Source organism: Solanum lycopersicum, chromosome 10 (assembly GCF_036512215.1).
Source record: "Solanum lycopersicum chromosome 10, SLM_r2.1".
NCBI lineage: Eukaryota > Viridiplantae > Streptophyta > Magnoliopsida > Solanales > Solanaceae > Solanum > Solanum lycopersicum.
This window is the reverse complement of record NC_090809.1, coordinates 52,019,570-52,042,722: the sequence shown is the minus strand read 5'-3', so window position 1 is coordinate 52,042,722 and position 23,153 is coordinate 52,019,570. Positions and strand designations below refer to the sequence as shown.

General features: G+C 35.5%; 1 protein-coding gene across 1 annotated transcript; it reads right to left on the bottom strand.

The window, feature by feature from the left end:
- Nucleotides 1–706: 706 nt before the first annotated feature.
- On the bottom strand, nucleotides 707–20,868 carry LOC138338908 (uncharacterized). The gene is made up of 13 exons (XM_069289993.1): nucleotides 20,790–20,868; nucleotides 20,566–20,708; nucleotides 20,248–20,456; nucleotides 18,714–18,897; nucleotides 18,507–18,602; nucleotides 6,887–6,984; nucleotides 5,825–5,882; nucleotides 5,109–5,270; nucleotides 4,608–5,027; nucleotides 3,855–3,927; nucleotides 1,948–2,131; nucleotides 1,086–1,292; nucleotides 707–800 (listed from the first exon to the last, which is right to left on the bottom strand). The coding sequence occupies exons 1-13, from the start codon at nucleotides 20,866–20,868 to the stop codon at nucleotides 707–709; spliced, it is 2,007 nt and encodes a 668-aa protein (XP_069146094.1).
- Nucleotides 20,869–23,153: the final 2,285 nt, after the last annotated feature.

Below are 23,153 nucleotides of genomic sequence, written 5' to 3'. Positions count from 1 at the left end.
TAGAAAATGGATAAAAAATTAAAGAATGTCTACTAATTATCTTGAAATCTAATGGGTTTATCACATTGGTCGAAATATATTAAAATATCTAGATATAATTTTAAAATTTAAGAGTGTTAAACTAATAGTAGAATAAAAGAGAGATGGAGTTGTGATAAAAAGTGATATTGAAAGTGATAAGTTAATGAAGATGACAATGAATTTTTGAAGAAGGAAGAAAAAAAAGAAAAAAAATAATAAGGAGAAAAAGTTAAAATAATAAGAAAAATAAAAATATATATTTTATAGTAAAATTCTTGTAAAAATAAAATTATATTCGTTTTTTTAATTTGTTCAGGCTCTTTAAGAAAGTGCATATACTCTTCATGCCAGATGGACAAAAAATGATGTAATAATATCGGTTCAGGATTGTTTATGGGGGTTATAGGACACTTGTTTGAAATTTCGGGACTACTTCAGGTGTCACCTTATGTCTTTTATCTTTGTTTAAACAAAGTTGGTTAGGCAAGGAGACGAGCTAAGGTGAGACTGTAGAACATTTTTGTAACCATAAATTTCTTTTATGTTGGTGCTGTTTTTTTAATGCATAGTTGCATAAATTTTATTTTTAAAACTTCGGCACTGCTACAACATTGCAGCCAACTGCTCAACTTTTTTAAGTTAGCTCTGGTTTAAATTTTCTGCACTACAAAAAAAAATCAATTTTTTATGCTAGCTCTATTTTAAAATTCTTGCACTGCTGCAACATTGCAGCCAACTGCTCAATATTTTCTGCTCTCTGTTTTAAAATTGCTGCAGTGCTGAAAAATTGCAGCCAACTGCTCAGTTTTGTAGAAATCTCACGAAAATATGGAGGAATCAAAGATGTATTGATAATTATAATGTTGAGTTACAAACTCCTTATATATGAGAAGAGTCATATTCTAGTTATACTTGTAATCCTACTACAACACAAATAATTACATGGGTAGTATTATATTACAAGTCAAATATCGTATCCTAGTCGACTCGAATAATATTCAGTAGTTTAGTCGTACATAACTTATGATTTAGTAGTCTAGTCCTAGTATGACTCTAACTCTAACTCGTCAGCCTGCTTCGATGAACTGTTCCTGCGACATGTTCCATCAGTCGTCAAGCTTCCTTTAACGCTTCCCCTCAAGCTAGTGAGTGGAAGAACTTTAACTCCTAGATTACTACAAAAACCAGAGAAAAACTGTTTTGTTGAGGCTTTGGTATGAATATCAGCTAGTTGATCCTTACACTTCACAAACTGAGTAAGAAGTTGTCCCCTGGCCACATTCTCACGAACAAATGATAGTTCATTTGAACATATTTTATTCTAGCATGCATAATTAGATTAACTATCATGTATAAGGCACTCATATCATCACAATACAATGTAGGAACAGATCGAAGGAACACTCCAAGGTCATGAAGAAGATACAAAATCCAAGTCATTTCTGCAGTAGTGGAGGCTAGTGCTCTATACTCAGCTTCACCACTCGATCGGGCTACTGTGGTCTGATTTTTGGAGGTTCAAGAAATACAATTTGAACCTAGGTAGGTAATATAACCTATAGTTTCTCTCCTAGTTGTGGTACATTTTCTCCAATCAGTATCTGAGTAGTCATACAACCTACATGGTGATTGTGAAATAATTATGAGTCCAAAGTGTAGAGTACCTTTGATGTGACTGAGAATCCATTCTACCCCTTGAAGATGTTCAGTGTTTGGACTTTTCATAAACGGGCTTTCTAAATTCACAACATGAGTGATATCAGGTCTTGTGAGGTCAAATATTGAAGGCTCCCTACTATCATTCTATAAAAAGATGCATCTTCAAAACTTCCCACAGTTTCATGCGAACCATGTTTTTTAGCAGAAGGAGTGTATACAACATTTTCCAAAGTCATCTCAGTATTGGCCAAGATCTTAGCAACATACTTTCTTTGATTTAAGTGAATTCCACCTTCGAAATCCTTCACCTCAATCCCGAGGAAGAAGTGTAAAAGACCAAGACCTTTCATATCAAACTCCTTCCCAAGTTGTAGAACCAACTCTGAGACATGAGATGGATTACTTCCTATAACAATAACATCATCCACATATAACAAGAGAAATATTTTGCCTGCATGAGTTCGCAAAGTAAATAAGGAAGGGTCAGCCTTACTACAAATGAAACCAAGGTGTAAGAGATGTATGTCAAACCTATCAAATCAGGCTCTTGGTACTTGTTTAAGACCATATAATTCCTTTTTAAGTAGACATACATGCTGAGGATGATGGGATCAATAAAACAAGAAGGTTGAATCATGTACACCTCCTCTTATAAGAACCATAGAGAAAGGCATTTTCGATATCTAGCTATCTAACTTCCCACTTTGAACTGACAGCAATGGATAGAATCACCCTAATAGTTGTAGCTTTTACCACAGGACTAAATGTTTCTTTAAAATTTGTCCCTTTAAGTTGCGATAATCCCCTAACCACAAGTATGGCTTTATATCTATCTTTTGTCACATCAACCTTTAATTTTGTCTTGAACACCCATTTTGAGACAACCAAGTAAAATATATGTCTTGTTAGTATGTAAAGAATCTATTTCTTCTTAAATTTTTGCAAGCCAATGAGGTTATTTTAGTGCTTCCTTAGTAGTATTTGGTTCTCTCACAATTTTTGTATTGTTGCGAGCAACAAGTGACAAGTGTTGTTCCTTCGCCTTGTGTCAAGTGATCAATTAATGCCCTTGTGGTGCAGGAAGTACCTCAACTGGTACATTAACCAATGTAGTTGACTGGAGTGTAGAACTTTCAGGTTGATGGTCAACTGGTACATCAACTAAAGTGGTTGTTTGATGATGATCATTCGTTGGACTATAAGAGAAACTTGTTCCTCATTGCTGCTAACAGATTAAAAATCTGCAGCTGGAGTTTCAATATTATTGTATGGGTCTTCACCTTTAACTTGTTCCTCATCATCAACTCATGTGCCTGAGAGGTCTATCATACTCTTATTCATCAATGAGTACATGAGGTGTAGCAGCATTATCACTTTTAATGTGTGCGCTAGCATCTTGTACTTACCCTTATCAGAACTATCATGTGCATGTAGTATAGAGAATGATTCAACAAAAGTAGCAATGTGAGGTGGGACATCAATGTTAGTTTGAGATTGCTTTGGAGATACATAGGGTAATGTGTTTTCATCAAACACAAGATGTCTCAATATGTAAACCCTCCTTGTAGAGAATGATAGCATCTATATCCATCTTGTAAGTTGTTGTACCCTATGAACACACAAGGGTAGGTCTTTGGACTGAACTTATTGTCACTCTTGTTATATGGAAAATATCTACACCCAAAAACTCTTAGATCGTGTTAATTAGGTTGTTCCTATACAACTTAAAAATGGAGTCACCATCTTTAGGAATGATGAAGGCAATTTATTAATAAGAAATACTGCAGTGAGGAAAGTATCGACCTATAAAAACAAAGGTAGATTACCATGAAGTAGTAGAGTTAAGACAGTCTCCACAATATGCTTATGTTTTCTCTTTGCAACTCCATTTCGTTCCGGTGTGTTAGGACATTAAATATATCTCACAATGCCATGATCTTCCAAATGCTTCATGAAGTTTGTTTGGATAATTTCACCACCTCTATCACACTGAAAAATCTTTATCTCTTTAGAAAATTATTGGTCCACCATTTCTAAACAAAATTTAAGACCTCAAATAATCAAGACTTCCTTTCCAGTGGATAAATCCATGTATATATTGTGTGATCATAAAAAAATGACATAATATTTCATATGTTTGGAAGATTCGATAGGAGCAGGTCCCCCTAACTCACAATGAATTGTCAATAAAGGTTCTTTCTCAATTTTATTTCTCAGATCAAAAGGAAGTTTACAACTCTTTCCCAACTGACAAATAGAACAAACAATAGGCATTTTATTCCAACTACTAACATTGATGCAACTATTACTACTCAAAACTTTTAAAGACTTCAAAGTAGGGTGTCCTAATCTAGTATGCCACACGTTGTCTGACGTGTTCCAATCGTGTAGAGTAGTCAAGGCATATTGTTATTTTCCAAAGAATAGAGTCCATTCCTTTTAGATACATTGGCCAGCATTGTACTTGTCCTCTTTTCCTTTACAAGCAAAGTTAGTTTCATAAAATTTAAGAGTACAACAATTATCCTTTGCAAGCTGACTAACTGAGAGTAAATTTTCTTTTATCTTAGGAACTACAATAGTTTCTTTTAACTTTAGAAATGTTATAGATATGTTCCCAACATGTCTTACGTCTAACTTTGATCCATTCCCAACAATTATTTTATTTGGTCCATTGTAGTGTTTAAGATCAGTTAGGAAACCTATGTTATGTGTCATAAGGATACTTGCTCCTGAGTCCACATACAGGGCGTCATCAGTAGTGTTTTGTAGATTAGTAACAACCAATGCTTGTGATAGCTCATACGTGGCTTGGTAAATGTAAGACCACCTATAAAAACACTTAAGAGCAGTATGGTTATTCCTACCATAAATTTGGCACGCATCAAACTTTTCCTTTACATGACTTCCACTTGAAGGATTGTTACCTGATCCATTTCTACTATTATAAGGACATGTTCCTTGTCCAACTGGTTTGAAGCCACTTTCTTTTGAATTGAAGTTATTGTTTCCTTTTTTTTAGAGTAGTTTCCTCTTCCACTGCCTCTTTGGGTAGAGAATGCCATGTTATGGTTTTTTTGAGGCACTTCTTCTTCATCCTCCCTAATATCAAAACCCCTGAGAGCATTAACAAACTGATTAAGAGTAGGATATGGTGACTTACCTAGCATGACAATCCTGAAGGTCTTGTACTTGAAACCTAGACATGCAACAAAATTAATCACTTTGCTATCTTTATCTACCGGCTTTTGAATGGATGCAAGACCATCACATATGCCTTTGAATTCCTCAATGTATTCGTCAATTGTTTCGATTCCTATCTTCAGACTTTGCAGCTGTTGCTTGGGCTAGAATTCCTTATCTTTAGTTTCTTAAAGATATTCTTCTTCTAAGCATTCTCACATATCCTTGGCAGTTAAGCATCCTACGATCAGGTACATGTTTTCTTCTATCAAGGTTCCTGAAATCCAACTCCTTAGTAACACATCCTTCTCCTCCCATTCATCAACAATGTTGTTGTCTTCTGCACCCTTCTCGCCTGTTACAGTTTTTAGTAGTCTGTCCAGTGGAATAGGTCGTTCTACGTGGTTCTATAATGAGGTAGTTAATCTCATCACATGAATCAACTAAGTCATTTGTGTCCTCCGTATAAGATAGTTCCTTGTCTTAAGTTTAATGGAGCATGACGAAATAAGATGATAAAGAGAAGAGGTCTAAAGAGTGTTGGTACGAGGGGCCATTGTGGTTTGATAATTTGGTTGGTTTTGGTTTTGGTCTAATACGTTAAAGAGCGGAAAAATTTATCTCTTTAATACCATGTAGAAATATCACGAAAGTATGAAAAATCAAGGATGTTTTGATAATTATAATGTTGTTACAAGCTTGTTGTATAAGACTAGAGTCATATTCTAGTTCTACTAGGAACCCTAATACAATACAAATAATTACATTGGTAGTATTTTATTACAAGTCAAATAACCTATCATAGTCGACTCCAATATTATTCAGTAGCTTAGTCGTACATAGCTTAGGATTTATTAGTCTAGTCCTAGTATGACTCTAAACTCCAAGTAGTCAGCCATATTCGAGGGACATATTCCTTTGACGTATTCCATCAGTTGTCAAGCTTCCTTCAACAGATTACCATTTGTTTCCAGCTACTATATCTATTGGCCATGTTATTGTACCCCGTCTTGCAAGATCTGGACATGCACAAAAAAATAGTTACTCAATTTCACTCAATACTCCCAAATTTCTGTCTTTTCAATATCAAAACAACACAAACAAAAGTAAAAAGGAATAATGTTATTTAAGATGTCATACCAAATATGACCTTGTGTAGGCTATTGTTCGACATGAACTCATAGACTAGAAATTTTTTCTCCATTAATGCAGTATCCCAAAAACTTTGTTAGGTTAAGATGTTGTAGCTTTGCTATTAACTTGACTTCATTCTCGAACTCAGTAAATTCTTGGTGTGAAGTCATATCTTGCTTTTTCACTGCTATTTCTACTCCATTCTCTAGTACACCCTACAAGTATCATGTATCATTTGGGTATTAATTATGTTGTCTGAGTTACAGTAATTATGCATTTTCATGCTTGTGGAAAAGAAATAATAACCTTACAAATATTGTCATATGCCCTATCTTATAAGAAAATGTGTATGGCTAATAAGATAGGGCATGATGGCTTTGGCAGTGCTTATAAGATTATTAATTCTTATCAACAAGCATGAAAATGCATATTTGCAATAACTAAGACAAAAAAATCAATACCCAAATGATACATAATTTGTAGGGTGTATTAGAGAATGGAGTAGAAATAACATGGAAGAAGCAAGACGTGACTTCTCGCCAAGGATATACTGAGTTCGAGAATGAAATCAAATCAAGAGCAAAGGTACAACATCATAACCTAACCAAGCTGTTGGGATACTGCATTAATGGAGAAGAAAAATTCCTAGTCTATGAGTTCGTAGTGAATAATAGCCTATGCACGGTCATATTTAGTATGACATCTTAGATGACATTCTTATTTTTTACTAATGTATATGTTGTTTTTTATATTGAAAAGACAGAAATTTGGGAGAATTCAAGTGAAATTGAGTAACTGTGTTCTGTACATTTCTAGATTGATAAGGCATTCGGGCAGTGGAAGTGTTAAGGTCTTCCACTAGAGTTCCCTTGTCAATTGGGGTTCTAACAGTAGGAGCGCCAAGGTAAGCCCTTGCAGCCATTGAGATATATCTAGTGGAAATGCCAGTTTCCAGCTATCCGCTTCAAGTCTTTCGTTCTGCCAGACCTGCAAGGAGGAGTATAATAACATGGCCAATGAGCAGCTGGCTGTAATTTCTCAACAGTCAGAAGTTTTAAATAGAGAGTATAAGAAATTGAGCAACACGCTGCAATGTTACAGAAGTGGCAAAAATTTTAAACTGATCTAGCATAAAAAAATTGACCGGTTCGCTGCAATTTCTCATATAAAAGAAATTTTAAAACAGAACTAGCATAAAAAAAATTAAGCAGTTGGCTGCAATGTTGCAACAGTACAAATTTATGCAACTATCATTCAATAGAATACATCCACTGATAATGAATCAGTCCAGATATTTAAGCTTCAGTAGCTAAATGAATACGTAACTTCACCATGATAACAAAAAATGAAGGAGGGGACACCTTTTCTATGTTTCGAAATGTTATGGGTATTTGAGCTTCAATATGTTCCAAGTTATCAATTCTCAACTCTTTTGATCCAAGAACACTAAAAATATAAATAATTCAATCAACAGCTCACACGCTTCTTTAGACAACATACCACGAAGTGCAACGGGGAGTAGATGTTGGAACATAATATCATAATTATGACTTTTCAATTCAGATATCTTATGATCATTTAGATTCACACATTGAGAAATATTAGATGAAATCATTAGAAACTTTTAGATTCTTTAAGAAAAGGCAAAACATTGTGCTTATCTTCATAAGAATATCTGTAGCCTGCTGTTGGAACGTTAAATTTCTCACCCTTTGGACGGGGTGCAATTCCGACCTAATCTTCATCTCCTGAAAGTATAGCCGAGTTTTAATTGTGTCCTTGGAATTGCATTGACATTCATATTTATCCCCGTGATATTATAACATATATTTTTTCAATATAAATAACATCCAAATTAAGTAGCAACAAGAGACACTTCCAATATTGAAGTTCAAAAAAGATACTTTTTTTGTTCCAATTGTTCATTCAATTTTCACGTGATATCTTCTTCTTATCTTAGGATCCTTTGATAACTGTAATCCTTCAAGATCTTGCATTTGATTAAGTGTCTCAATACCGGAACTCACTTTTGGTGGGGACATTTTCTATGGTTTACCATCAAATGATTTCTTCTCACTTCTACATTTGTGATTCTGAGAAATATAACACGATAACCCATAAAACATTGCTTATTACCATTAGCCTATCAAATTAAGGCAATGTCTTTATTGTAACATGGACATGCCTATTTTCCTTTTGTACTCCATCCTGATAAATTTACATATGTCGGAAAGTTATTAATGGTTCATAATAAAGAAGCATGCAACTTAAAATTTTATTTAGTTGATGCATCATAGGTCTTAATACCAATTTTCCACAACTCCTTCAATTCCTCTATTAAAGGTTGAAGATATGTATCAATTGCATATCCTGGACCATTTGGACACAAAATAAGCATTTAAAAAATAAATTTTTATTGCTTCATACACAACCAAGGTGGTAAGTTATAAGGAATAAGAACCACATGTCAAATGTTGTGTGAGGCTTTTGCATTCCGAAGTGGTTAAAATCAATCACCATCAAGTTTAAGTCAAACATTTAAAGGCTCAACAACAAATAAAGGATGAAGTTCATCAATGACTTCCATGCCATTGAATCAACCGGATGTTTGTTTATTCCATCATCAATCTTTTATCCTTATGCCATGTCATTAGAGTATATGCCTTTGTAGACATAAACAATTTCTAAAGTCTAGGCTTCAAAGGAAAATAGTGTAAACTCATTGATGTTATTTTTTACCATCTTATTCCTTGTTTATTCACAATGTGTATTTATTTTTCATCTAAACGCACCTCAAACATTACAAGAATCAACTAAGATATCCTCCTTTCCATATAACATGCAATCATTAGTACACACATCAATCTTTTTGTATGAAATCCCAAGTTCTTGAATTATCTTCTTTGACTCATAATATAAGTTCGGCAAGTTGGTCACATCAAGCAGCAACACCTCTTTCAAAAATTTCAATAGCATTGTAAATGATGCATTACTCCAACGACCCATACTTTTAATATGCAGCAATTTATCAAAGAGGAAATCATTTAAGGTTTCTTATTAGTATAATGACAACTCGAAAACCTTTGATAGGATGCAAAAAAAAATCAACATTTGGTTCCTCTTCAAGTAAGTCATCGCAATCAGTATGTGTAATTTGTCGGTCAAGATTAGGATACAAATCTCTCAATAGCTCTTCTACTTCATCTTCACTCTCACATTCTTCTACTGTCTCACCCATTTGTTCTTCGTCTTCATTTTTTCATTATGATTCTTATAATGGTGTAACCAAACATTCTCCATGGTGATACCAAAAGGCATAATTACGAGGTATTCCGTATAAAAGTAATATTCCCAGTCAAAAAAGTAAACTTAAAAAAAAATGGAATAACAAACTTGTTTCTAATTGTGTTAATTGTGCAGTAGAATAAGATAAAATATTGAAAATGAATCTTCTTCTAATCTTGTTAATTAGAGTCAGTGACTTCGTATTTCTTACAATTGACGCCTTGTTTGTATATATATATTTGTCTTAGGCTTGCATATTGTTGTCACCATTGACATGCCACTCTATAATAGTTGCAGTCTAATTCTGTATGACAACAATTTAGAAGAAAACATTATTTTTGATACCATGGATTCAATAGTCGGGAGACATTTTTTGTATTGAGAGTATTTTTATTGAAAGTGGTATTTCCAAAAGATGAGAAAAACTCGTCTATATTTATATAGGAACATGAGTTGTTTGAGCAATGTTGTCTATAGTTGTATGCAAAGTTACTGAATGTTCAAAGAATAGTTAGAGTTAATTTGAAATCTTAAATTGTTTAAACAAAGTTGGTTAGGTGAGGAGACGAGCTAAGGTGCCTCGACTGTAGAACATTTTTGCAACCATACAATTTTTTATGCTGGCTCTATTTTTTATTTTTCTGCAAAGCGGCATTAAAATTTATTTACTACTTCAACATTGCAACGAACTGCTCAAATTTATTACACTAGCTTTGGTTTACGATTTCTGCACTGTTTAAAAATTGCAGCGAGCTCTCAGTTTTATCATTTGTTTCCAGCTACTATATGTATTGTCCATGTAACTGTACCCCTTCTTGTAGGATCTGGACATGTACAAAAAGCAGTTACTCAATTTCAGTCCAATACACCCAATTTTTTGTCTTTTCAATATCAATAGAACATAAACAATAGTAAAAAGGAGGAATGTTATTTAAGATGTCATACCAATATGACCTTCTGTAGGCTATTATTCGACATGAACTCATACACTAGGAATTTTTCTACTCCATTAATGCAGTATCCCAACAACTTGGTCAGATTACGATGTTAGCTTTGCTGATAACTTGACTTCATTCTCGAACTCAGTAAATTCTTGGCGTGAATTCATGTCTTGCTTCTTCACTGCTATATCTACTACATTCTCTAGTACGCCCTACAAATATTATGTATCATTTGGGTATTAATTATTTTGTTTGAGTTACTGTAAAGATGCATTTTTATGCTTGTGGAAAAGAAATAATAACCTTATAAATATTGCAAAAGCCATCATGCCCAATCTTATAAAAAAATGTGTATGTCTAATAAGATAGGGCATGATGGTTTTGACAATGTTTATAAGGTTATCATTTATTTTCAAGATGCATGAAAGTGCATATTTATAATAACTAAGACAACAAAATTAACACCCAAATGTACATAATTTGTAGGGTGTATTAGAGAATGAGTAGAAATAACAGGGATGAAGCAAGACGTGACTTCACGACAAGGATATATTGAGTTCGAGAATGAAGTCAAATTAATAGCAAATGTACAACATCGTAACCTTACCAAGTTGTTGGGATATTCCATTAATGGAGTAGATATGAGTTCATGGCGAATAATAGCCTAGGCAAGGTCATATTTTGTATTACATCTTAAATAACATTCTTCCATTTTTTCTATTTTCTGTGTTGTTTTTTATATTGAAAAGCCACAAAAATAGAAATTTGAGAGTATTCGAGTGAAATTGAGTAACTGTTTTTTGTACATGTCCAGATCCTGCAAGTAGAATAGTAATGTGGCCAATGAGCAGCTGACTGTAATTTTTCAGTAGTGAAGAAGTTTTAAAATAGAGAGAAACTGGCTGCAATGTTGAAGGAGTGTCAAAAATATTAAAACAGAGCTAGCATAACAAAATTGAGCAGTTGGCTGCAATTTTTTAGCAGTGCAGAAATTATAAAACAGAGCTAGCATAAACTAATTGAGCTGGCTGCAATGTTGCAACAGTGCAGAAATTTTAAAAATGAAATTTATGCAGCCATTGTTCAATAGGATACATCCACTGATAATGAATCGGTCCAGAAATTTAAGCTTCATTAGCTAAATGAATCGGTAAATTCACCATGACATCAAAAAATGGAGGGGAGACCTTTTCTAACTTGCAAAATGTTATGGGTATTTGCGCTTCAATATGTTCCAAGTTATCAATTCTCAACTCTTTTGATCCAAGAACACTAAAAATATAAATAATTCAATCAGTGGCTCACACACTTCTTTAGACAACATACCACGAAGTGAAATAGGGAGTAGATGTTGCAACATAATATGATAATCATGATTTTTCAATCTAGATATCTTGTGATCATTTAGATTCACACATTGAGAAATAGTAGATAAAAATCATCAGGAACTTTAATATTCTTTAAGAAAAGGAACAAATTTGTGCTTATTTTCATAAGAATATGAGTAGCTTGCTGTTGGAACGTCAAATTTCCCCCCTTTGGATAGGGTGCAATTCTGACCTAATATTCATCTCTTGCAAGTCTAACCGAGTTTTAATTGTCCTTGGTTTTTCCTTTGACATTCATATTTCCCCCCATGATATTATCACGTACATTTTTTAAAATATACATAACATCCAAATTATGTTGCAACAAGAGACACTTCCAATATGGAAGTTCAAAAAAAATAGTTTTTTGTTCCATTTATCCATTCAATTTCATGTGATATGTTCTTTCTTATCTTAGGATCCTTTACAGGGCCGTGTATTCCTTTTCATAGATAGATTTCTCTTTGCTCTTAGGTGCTAGTACTTTACTGAAATAAGTTATTGGTCTTCCTTCTTGTCTAAAAACAGCATAAATGCCATTATGGCTAGCATCAGTCTCTACAATAAACTCCTTGGTAAAATCAGGTAAAACCAATACTGGTGTTGAGGATATATCCGACTTGAGAGTTGAAAATGCCAAATTAGCTTCATCATTCTACTTGAAAGCATCCTTTTTTAAAATAGATTAGTGAGAAGCCTGAAAATCGTACTATAACCAGCTCCATACTTCATGTAATACCCTGTTAACCCCAAGAACCCTCTAAGGTCCTTTAAGGACTTAGGAGTAGGACAACCCAGCATCTCTTGAATTCTAGAAGGATTAGTAGTCACTCCTTCTCCAGTAACAACATGAACTAGGTACTCAACCTTAGGTTCTCCGAAAGAACATTTCAATCTTTTAACATATAAGGAGTTCTCACTCAAGGTATCAGAAACAACAACTAAGTGTTCCAATCGATCTTTTAATGATATACTATAAATAACTTTATCATCAAAAAATACCATGACTAATTTTCTAAGGAAGGGTTGAAAAACCTGGTTCATCAAGGCCTGAAATGTCACATGAGCATTAAATAGCCCAAAAAAGCATCACCTTAAATTCATAGTGACCCAAATGGGTCCTAAAAGTATTTTTATGGATATCGTCAGCCTTCATCCTAATTTGATGGTAACCAGCTCTAAGGTCCACTTTTGAAAAGATGACAAAATCATACAATTCATCCAGTTTATCATCCTTTATGGGTATAGGATATTTTTTCTTTTATAGTGATGTCATTTAGTCCTCTATAGTATACACAAAACCTCAAGGAACCATCCATCTTCTTTACTAAAAGAGTCGTTGATGAAAATGGAGATTGGCTAGGTCGGACAATGCCCATGATTGATTATTTCAGTAACTTGTTTCTCCAATTCATTCTTCTGGTAATAGTTGTATCAGTAAGGTCTCAGTTTTCTAGTACCATGCCTGGTTTGAGAGGAATTGCATGATCAAGTGCCTCGATAGGATTCAATAAATTTGGCTCCTCGAACACTCCTTAAAACCAATCTAAAATGGCTTGAATAGTCTTATCCACAACTTCGTGATCACCTTGGGTATCTGTGCTTATCATGAACAAATGAACAATTAAAGCATGGCCCTTTTTCAAAAACTATTTTATGGAATCACTATGTGTCATGTTCAACCTACTCTCTTCAGGTATGCCCTTCAATGTCAATTTATTGCCCTTCTTGGCAATAGTGACAATTTTTTTTCGTGATCAAACTTGGTTGGGTTATACTTTTTCATATAGTAGTTCCCAAAACAATATCACACATACCTACAAGAGTAATAAGCAAATCCTCTTGGAAGGACCTCCATTGCATTTTCCACTTAAACCCTTTGCAATTAGATATGCACATGGCATAGTTACCATCAGCTTCTGTGACTCTTACTGGCGCAAAATAACTAGATTAATAACCTGCTTTGGTGATTGTGTGTTGATCAACAAAGTTGTGAGTGCTTCCTGAATCAATCAACAAAGTGAGGCTTGTATTCTTCAAAGTACCACTCACCAGTATAGTATTGACCCCTTGATTGTTCCCTGTGAATGCATTCAACCAAACTACTTCTTGCACTTCTTGTTCTATCTCCCCTTCAATACTTAAAATAGTGTAGGAAGGGTCCTCCACCTCCGAAGATACTTCTTCACCAGTCTTTACCTTTCCGATTAACCAATTCAATTGCTTTGGTCTACACTGGTTCCCTACATTACACTGGCCTATGTTGTACGTGTCTCTATATAGAAAACACATCCTATTGCTCTTTTTGTACTCATAAACTAAAGGACTATGTTTAAAAAGCATTAGGTCCACTGGTCGAGCTTCGTAACGCCTTGGGAAGACAACTCTGGCCTATAGTATTAGAAGGTTTAATGGTAACCTTGTTGCTCCTTTGAACAACTTCAATTGCCTTCTCTTGCATTCTAGCTTTTTCAATTGCCAGCTTTAGAGTAGTTGGTTTGAACATATTTACAACAAATCTGATTCCCTTCTTTAATTCTCCCACAAAACTAGACAAGAAGTGTGCATCATTAAGGTATGGATTCCTCATAAGCATTTGCGCTTTTGTCATGCCCCGAGCCTACGCCCTGGGCGGAACTTCTACTTGAAGACCATTGTTGGCCGTCAAGCAAACCCTTGGCATGGATTACTTAAGTCACCGAAAGACTAAACTCAACTTAAACAAGAATAAGAAATTTTAAAAGGAAAGTACTTCAGTTCATAAATCTGGCCATTATGGCATTTATGTCTCAAAAACTGACAACAACTCCAAACTGATGTACTATTGTCTACGAAGACTCTAAACAAATTTAGAGGGATGTTAGTCCATACCTCTCAACATACTAAAATCTAAACTAATAAATCAATGAAAAATGATGTCCTCCGGAATGCAAGGAGGCTCACCGCTAACGCTGGAACTTGGTATGGTTCAACGAAGTGCTGGAATATAGATCCTAGTTACCTGTGTCTGCATCATAATACGATGAAAGCCAAGTGGAATCATTACATTGAATATACGATTATGTCAGTTGGAATGATAAAACAACATAGGCTTGATAATGACTAAGAAAGAACATTTATCTTGCTTCTACTCATCTCATTAATAACTAACTCATTATAACTACTCATTTCATTATATAGAAGTTTAGAGACATGTGAAATATAAAAGAAAAGGTGTTTAAGACATGGTATTCAACTCTTTATATGAAAAGATTTCATTAATTCTAAAATGTACGTAAAAATACAAAAAAAATTGATGTGAACTCATAATAATAATAATAATAAAGAAAATACATCATGCTTTTTCTAAAATTCTACTCGTGCAATGCATGAATGAAGTTTCATACCCCCATTCAACTAGGCATAACCTCTTTGGGAACCATGCAACTACTACTATGGGAGTTTCTCTAAGCGACAACTATCATTTATAGTCATAGTGATGATAAACCATTTTAACTGACGCTGTCAAGGACCATCTTAAGCCAAATAAAGGACCTGAACTGCCTAATGGATCCACTAGTAAACTATAAAAAGGATTCATCTAAAAAGTATGACTTTCTACACATGATGGCTACATGATTTTCCTAAAGACTTGATATGAAACTCGCTTCCCTAAATCGGTGCTCAATACTACTCCCAAAAATATACTGGATCTTATGTTTTTAAAACATACTGATTCTGTGGTTTGATATTAGTGCGCAAAACATAGCTTTAAAAATCTCTTGGAAATCATAGTTTCTGTGCTTGATTCATTTTATAAAGCTATAACTCTTTTATGAAAACTAGCCCTAAGTCTCTTTGGAAAACTTAGCTTCCTTGTTTAAATGTGAAAACATTTCAAAATCTCTTTGGGGATACTTAGCCCCCCCTATAGTTTGAAGAAAAGAACTTCAAAGTAACTCTTTACTCTTTACTCTTTACTTAGCTTAAAACTTGTGTTTTGAAATGACTCTTCGGGAAATACTTAGTTCCCTTATATTTATAAAAAATATGAACTACAAATCTTGAAGGAAAGACTTTAGCTTTTACCCTTTCTTTAACTTGAGACGTGAACGAAGTTAAAATGTTTAAATAGGACTTTTGGAACTCTAAGAAACTTTACATTGTCTTACTTGTTAACCTTTACACTTAACTCTTAGCTTCTTGGACTTTGATCCTAACTTTCCTTGAACTGGATTATGGATTAAAGGTTCATGATCTCATATTTATGGATGATCTCATGATGATGTACCTTAGAGCGTTGGTATCAACTATGAAATATGGTACATCACTTAGGAACGAGTACGAAAAGATGGGGACTGAATGGGGTTAACTGGTGTCCTTAGAACTCTGTGACACGTGGGGAGCCAGGACCAAAACTTCAGAGGCCAAGTTGGGGTGCTCTGTACGGCACGCCGCCCCAATCCCTTATGGACAGACACTGTCTTGTGGGGCTATATGAGGTCCAACGCCTCAAGGCCCTACAAATGCGCGTTTAGACTTTTCTTCTCTGTTTTTCAACTCTAAACCTTCCAATCTTCAATGGATCTTCCCAATAACACTTAGTATCACTAATATACTCAATATCCAATAGTTAAGATTTCGTAAAGCAGCCGAGAAATACGAATCAAATCAACTAAAACATGTTTCTAACCATTAAATCAAGAATTTGATAATTGTTCATAAAAATATCAATTTTCATCATCCAATATACTCTAACTTTATGAATTGAATCAAATTGGTGTGTGGGTTGAAATAACCCAACACAGAAAGATCTCACAAACATTTTTAGGGATCGCCCCCAATGATTTCCACAAGCCGGACTTCGACGATCTTGAATGTTCTTGCTTCCTTTTCTCATTTCTCCTCTTTTCTCCTCTTCTTTTCTCTTCTCTCAAATCCCTAACTTGTTTTCTAAAAGCTTTAACTGAATGAAATCAGTTTAGAACCCAATTTATTACCCAAAATGAATTAAAATAATTGGGTAAGAAAAAGACAATTTTGCCCTTCCCAAATCTGGATGGGATTTTCCTCAGCTCAGCAATCCAACTTCCGAAAAGCATATCTCCCTCATACAACCTTGGATTTTTGCATAATCAGCAGCGATAAAAAGATCTCTTCACGTCTTTACAACCATATAAAAGACTAACCTTGACTTCTCTTGAGCTAGAAGTTTTGAGCGTTTTAAAACGGCCAAAACTCACTTTTTCACTTAGTCAATTTTCCAGATTTTTCTTATTCTCTCCAAAATAAATACTTCCAGATTTTAACCTATTCTAGTTGTTTCTATTTGTGAGATGTTATAGCTTTAAGGTCCTCAAATTTCCCGAGAAATTCATCTATTGATACTGTTTGAACTAGCTTGTTCAACTGTTCAACAATGTCATCCAGAAACTCATCTTCAAAACCTACTTATCAACTCTTCCTTGAAATCCACCCAATTAACCAACCCTCTACTAAATACTAGAGAATGATACCAAGTGTTTTCTAACCCATTAAAATACAAGGCATCAACTTCTTCTTTCTAATGCTCCTGCGTTCTTTAAAAGTTGAAATACCTTTCACACTTTCGCAGCCAAAATTTAGGTTCATGTCCTTCAAAACTATGTGACTTCTACTTAGGAGGGGGAATTAGAACCATTTTAAGTGTGTTAGGCCTTTGATCCTAAGCCGGATTAGGAAGTATGTTGTCTCCTTGTTGGTGTTCTCCATGGGTTTGATTAGGTATTCTCTCGAGAATTATTAGTCGATCAAGGATCAACTCCAACATTTATTGGATCCCGGTACGTGTATTTAGAATCTCCTGTTGAATAGCCAATACCTCCGTTAAGATCTAATCATGTCTAGCTAACCATTCAATCACCATCATAGTTCTTGTTCCGTCACCCATTGTCTACCACACGGGTCGCATATATGTTTCCTGATACTAATTGTCAAGATCTCAATAAGACTTGATTGTAGTTCACAAATAAGAGTAGAAATGTGTGCTTTGGGACAATTTTCTGATTTTATTAAATACAAAAATAGGATATTGACTACAAGGAATTGAAAAACTGAACTACTCTATGATAACTAAAATAAATCGAGTCTCGAATCTATAGAAAGAAGAAGAGAAGATCTGGAATTAGAAGAGTAAAAAGTGTTAGGATCGAATTCACGCACACACACTAGATGAATGAAGAACACAAGAACTTTCAAGAGAAAGAGATGAGAGATCTAGAGAGAGAAAGAGAAAACCCAATATTTCATGGTAACACCCCATGAGTAAACTTCCACAGAGGTGAAGTATATTTATATTAATAAATCAGAGTATTTTTGGTTACAGAAAATAAATAGAAAAACCTAAAATAGAGAATAAATAGGAAAATCTAAAATAGAGAATAAATAGGAAAACCTAAAATTAATCAGGCTCCACTACCTAACAATTCTCCCACTTGGAGACTGACTCAGTCATCCAAAAAATACATTCTCAAAAAAAAATCTCTTCATCATCAACATCTTTACCGCACCACAACATCTATAGCAACAACTAGAGAAGACCAACCGAGGTTTTACATAACCTCAGTTTCCCAACATCAACACATTTTGTCAACATGTCTGCCGGGTTCTTTGCGCCCTCTATCTTCTCCAAGCACATATCACCATCCTCCACTGCCCTGCAAGTGAAATGGTATCGCCTTCTGATGTGCTTTGTCTTCGAATGATAGACTGGATTTTTCACCAACTGTATGGAACTCTGGCTATCTGAGTAAAGAATCTTCTCGCTCTTCTTCTTGCCCAATTCCTCAAGATAATCTGTCAGCCATATCATCTCTTTCCCAGCTTCAGCTATTGCCACATACTCAGCTTCAGTAGATGAAAGAGACACACACTTCTGAAGTCTGGACATCAAACTCACTGTTGTTCCACCTATGCTGTAAATGTACCCAGATGTACTCTTGATTGAGTCAACATCCCCACCAAGATCAGCATCCACAAAACCCAGTAGAGTCACCTTGCCATAGCCAAAACAAAGTGAAGCACTGGATGTACCTCTCAGATATTTCAGAAGCCACTTCACAGCTTCCCAATGCTCTTTCCCAGGGTTCGCCATGTTCCTGCTAACAACTCCCACTACATGTGCTATATCAGGTCTGGTGCAGACCATAGCATACATCAAACTACCAACTGTTGAAGTATAAGGAACAAGTGACATGTAATCACGCTTCTCGGCAGGCTTGGGTGACTGCTCCTTTGACAATTTAAAGTGATTTGCTAATGGAGTAGTCCTGGGTTTAGCATCATTAACCCTGAATCTGATCAGCACCTTCTCAATGTACAACTCCTGAGATAGATTTAAAGTGCCAAAAGATCTATCCCGAGAAATCTTCATCCCCAAAAATCTGTTTTGTTGGACCCAAATCTTTCATCTCAAATGTCGCAGACAACCTTGTATTCAGATTGTTAATATCACTCATACTAGATCCTGCAATCAACATATCATCCACATACAAGAGTAGAAAGACATATGAATCAGTCTATTTCTTGAACTAACAACAAGGATCTTTTTCAGCTTTGCAAAATCCACTCTTGGTCATGAAGGAGTCAAATTTCTTGTACCACTGCCTTGGTGCTTGCTTTAGTCTATACAAGCTTCTGGTGAGCTTGCACACCATGTGTTCCTTGCCTGGAACAACAAATCCTTTCGGTTGCTGCATATCGATCTCTTTGTCCAGATTTCCATGTAAAAATGTTGTTTTTACATCCATTTGCTCTAGATGCAAATTCTCCGATGCATCTGTACTCAACAGAATTCGAATAGAGGTTAACTTCACAACAAGAGAGAATATTTCAGCATAATTTGTACTTTCCTTTGTGAATATCCGTTAACCACTAAACGAGCCTTGAACCTTCTTTTGCCATCTGGTTCAGTCTTTATTCTGAACACCCACTTATTCAGCAAAGCTCTCTTCCCGGCAGGTAGCTCAGTTAACACCCATGTGTCATTCTTCTCAAGTGACCTCATCTCATCATCCATGGCTTGCTCCCACTTGATCGAATCCTCCACCTGTAGGGCCTCATCAAAAGACTATGGTTCCCCCTCATCAGTCAGCAATAGATAGTGTAATGAAGGTGAATACCTATCTGGTGCCCTGATGGATCTGGATGATCTCCTTAACACCTGCTCAGGTGTAACTTACTCCACTTCAGATTCTTCAGTAGGAGTTGGTTGAATATCTGCTTCGACATCTCTGGGGTTACTCTTCTCCAACTCAACCTCAACTCCCACTTGCTTTGTAATCTCTTGAACCTTCTGCTCTCTGTCCTTGTACAGGACAGACTCATCAAATGTCACATCACAATGTCTCAGGATCTTTCTGTTCTTGTCATCCCAAAACCTGTAACCAAACAAATCTGAACCATAGCCTATGAAGTAACACTTCACAGCCTTGGCATCAAGCTTGTCTCTCTTTTCTGGATCAACATGAACATAAGCAGTGCAACCAAAAGTCCTCAAGTGTGAGTACTTGAGTTCTTTTCCTGTCCACACCTCCTCTGGAATCATGAACCCTAAAGGAACTGATGGTCCCCTGTTGATCAAGTATGCATCTGTGCTCACAGCATCCGCCCAAAGTGTTTTGGGCAGCCCACAGTGTAACCTCATACTCCTTGCACTCTCATTCAATGTTCTGTGCATCCTCTCATCAATTCCATTCTGTCTTGCCTTACCAGGAACTGTTCTCATCAATCTGATTCCCTCAGCTGCAAAGAATGCCTTGAACTCTGATTTGTCATACTCTCCTCCATTGTAAGACATTAGGCATTTGACTTTCAAACCGGTATGATTCTCAACTTTAGCTCTCCACTTCTTGAAAGTTGCAAACATCTGGCTTATGCTTCAAGAAGTAAACCCATACCTTCCTGCTGAAATCATCAATGAAGGTAACATAGAATCTGGATCCTCCAAGTGATGATACTGGAGATGGTCCCAAAACATCTGTATGGACCTTTTCCAACCACACTTTCTTTGGCTCTCTAGGAGTCTTTGTGAAGCTTACTCTTTTCCGTTTGCGCATAACACAGCTCTCGCAAAGACCCATATCAACAGACTTCAGACTCTCTAATGCTCATTTTGCAACCAGCATTCCTTTAGTACTCATTTGTCCAAGTCTGTTGTGCCACAGACATGAACCGGAAGCACCTTCAGGAACAATGGCCATGTTTATACACCCTGCAGTGGCGTACAAGGTTCCAGATTTGGTGTCACGAGCTACTACCATAACACCTTTCACGATCTTCCACGAACCTTTCCCAAACTCTGCTGCATATCCCGTGCTATCCAACTAACCAACAGAGATCAGATTTTTCTTGATTCCAGGAATATATCTGACATTCTCCAATGTCCACTAGTTTCGTGAGATGGTATTTATGCAAACATCCCCCTTTCCTTCAATCTCTAAGTCTTTATTGTCAGCAAGATATACTTTTCCAAAATTTCCAGATTTGATGTTTTGGAACAACTCCTTGCTTGGATTTTGATCGACCATGTTGATTTTGGCCTTTTGTCTTACTTCTCCCCCTTCGATCAACGCTGAGAGCAATGCCCGATTAGTCTCCCACTTCTCGTTTGCGAATATTTTCGCTAAGAACAACATCACAGATTTCATCAAACTTCAGTTTCTCAGATCCACAGGAACTGCTAATCGCAGAAACAATAGTATCCCATGACTTGGGCAGAGATGACATCAAAATCAACGCCTTAATTTCATCTTCGAAATTAATATCCACAGAATTGAGTTGAATCACAATCATATTGAACCCGTTTATATGATCAGAAATGGATCTATTCTCAGACATCTGTAAGTTGAAAAATCTACGCATCAAATATACCTTGTTCATAGCCGATGGTTTTTCATACATATTTGACAGTGCCTTCAACAGACCAGACGTAGTCTTCTCCTTCACGATGTTGAATGCCACGTTTCTTGACAAAGTCAACCGCATCAATCCTAGAGCCTGCAATCCTTGAGTTTCCACTTCTCCTCCGTCATGGATTCCGGCTTAACTCCGGTCAACGGTTCGTGAAGATATTTTTGGTACAGATAATCTTCGGTCTGTATCTTTAAGAAACTGAAATCGGATCCATCAAACTTCTCGATTCCAAGCTTCGAACTATCCATCTACTGTGATCATGTTGAATCTCCTTTGCTCTAATACCAGTTGTAAGGATCGAATTCACGCACACACACTAGATGAATGAAGAATACAAGAATTTTCAAGAGAAAGAGATGAGAGATCTAGAGAGAGAAAGAGAAAACCCAATATTTCGTGGTAACACCCCGTGAGTAAACTTCCACGGCGGTGAGGTATATTTATATTAATAAATCAGAGTTTTTTTGTTACAGAAAATAAATTAGAAAACCTAAAATAGAGAACAAATAGAAAACCTAAAATAGAGAATAAATAGGAAAACCTAAAATTAATCAGGCTCCACTACCTATTAAAAAGAACAGAGGAGAGAAAGAGTACGAGAAAAAGTAGGAAGATTTACCAGGATTTTATCTATGTGATTCCCCCTTCTAGGTCGTTATATAACTACTGTTGCTGACCACTTTAATGACTCATGATTTTAGCCATTAAATGTGGACTCAATTATTTTTATTCCGCAACTCGACTTTGATTCCCACTGTCGACATTCTTTTATTTGTCTAAATAATTCTATTGAACCGGATCATTAGAGAAATTCGCTGGTGTTGAGATTGGGGAATAGTTTAAATGAAAATACTATGGAGATGCGTCAATTCTGATTTGAAGAGATAGCTAGGAAAAGCTTCAACCAAATTCCTGAAAGATTTTTCCCCTTTTTTGTTTTTATTTTTCAGAAGTTGAGCGAATTTTTTTGGCTTCTATTAAAAATATTTGGCGCCTAAATTCTAGTGAAAACAAAAGCTTTTCATTATAAGTATCAAAAATTTATTGGCTGGAGATTATTTTACCGCTTAAGTCCATCAATTAGAATTTGGGACCAGTTAATAAGTTCTTTAGGGACTGAATTTAGTATCTCCGCAATAAAATATATAAATAAGGACCAGAATATAATATTTTCCTAATGCATATATCTATAGTGACGAGATTACTAACTCGCCCCTAAATGTTAGTCTTAACTGTCAATTTTTCTTGTAGTGATAGGATGTTAACCAATTTATTGTAATCAATCACACTCTTCTCTCTATCTTCTTAGTAGTAATAATAGTGATATATGTTGATGAATTTAGATTCTATGTGATATTAATGGCTCTAGGATCAATAGTTGTCAGCTAGAGACCACAATCATTTATCGTCTCTAAAGGTCAATCTAGGACTAGAGTTGTTGCTCGTCTCTAATGTATAAGCTAGGACTATAAATGATGCTAGCCTGTAAAGCTATTTTAGGACCGACTGGTACACTCGTCTCTAAAAATTTACAAAGGACCAGACGTGGCAAGTCGTAAAGAAGGTTTAACGACTTGAATAGCAAGATCTATGTGTCTATATGAGACCATATTTGTAATCACTAAACGAAGTA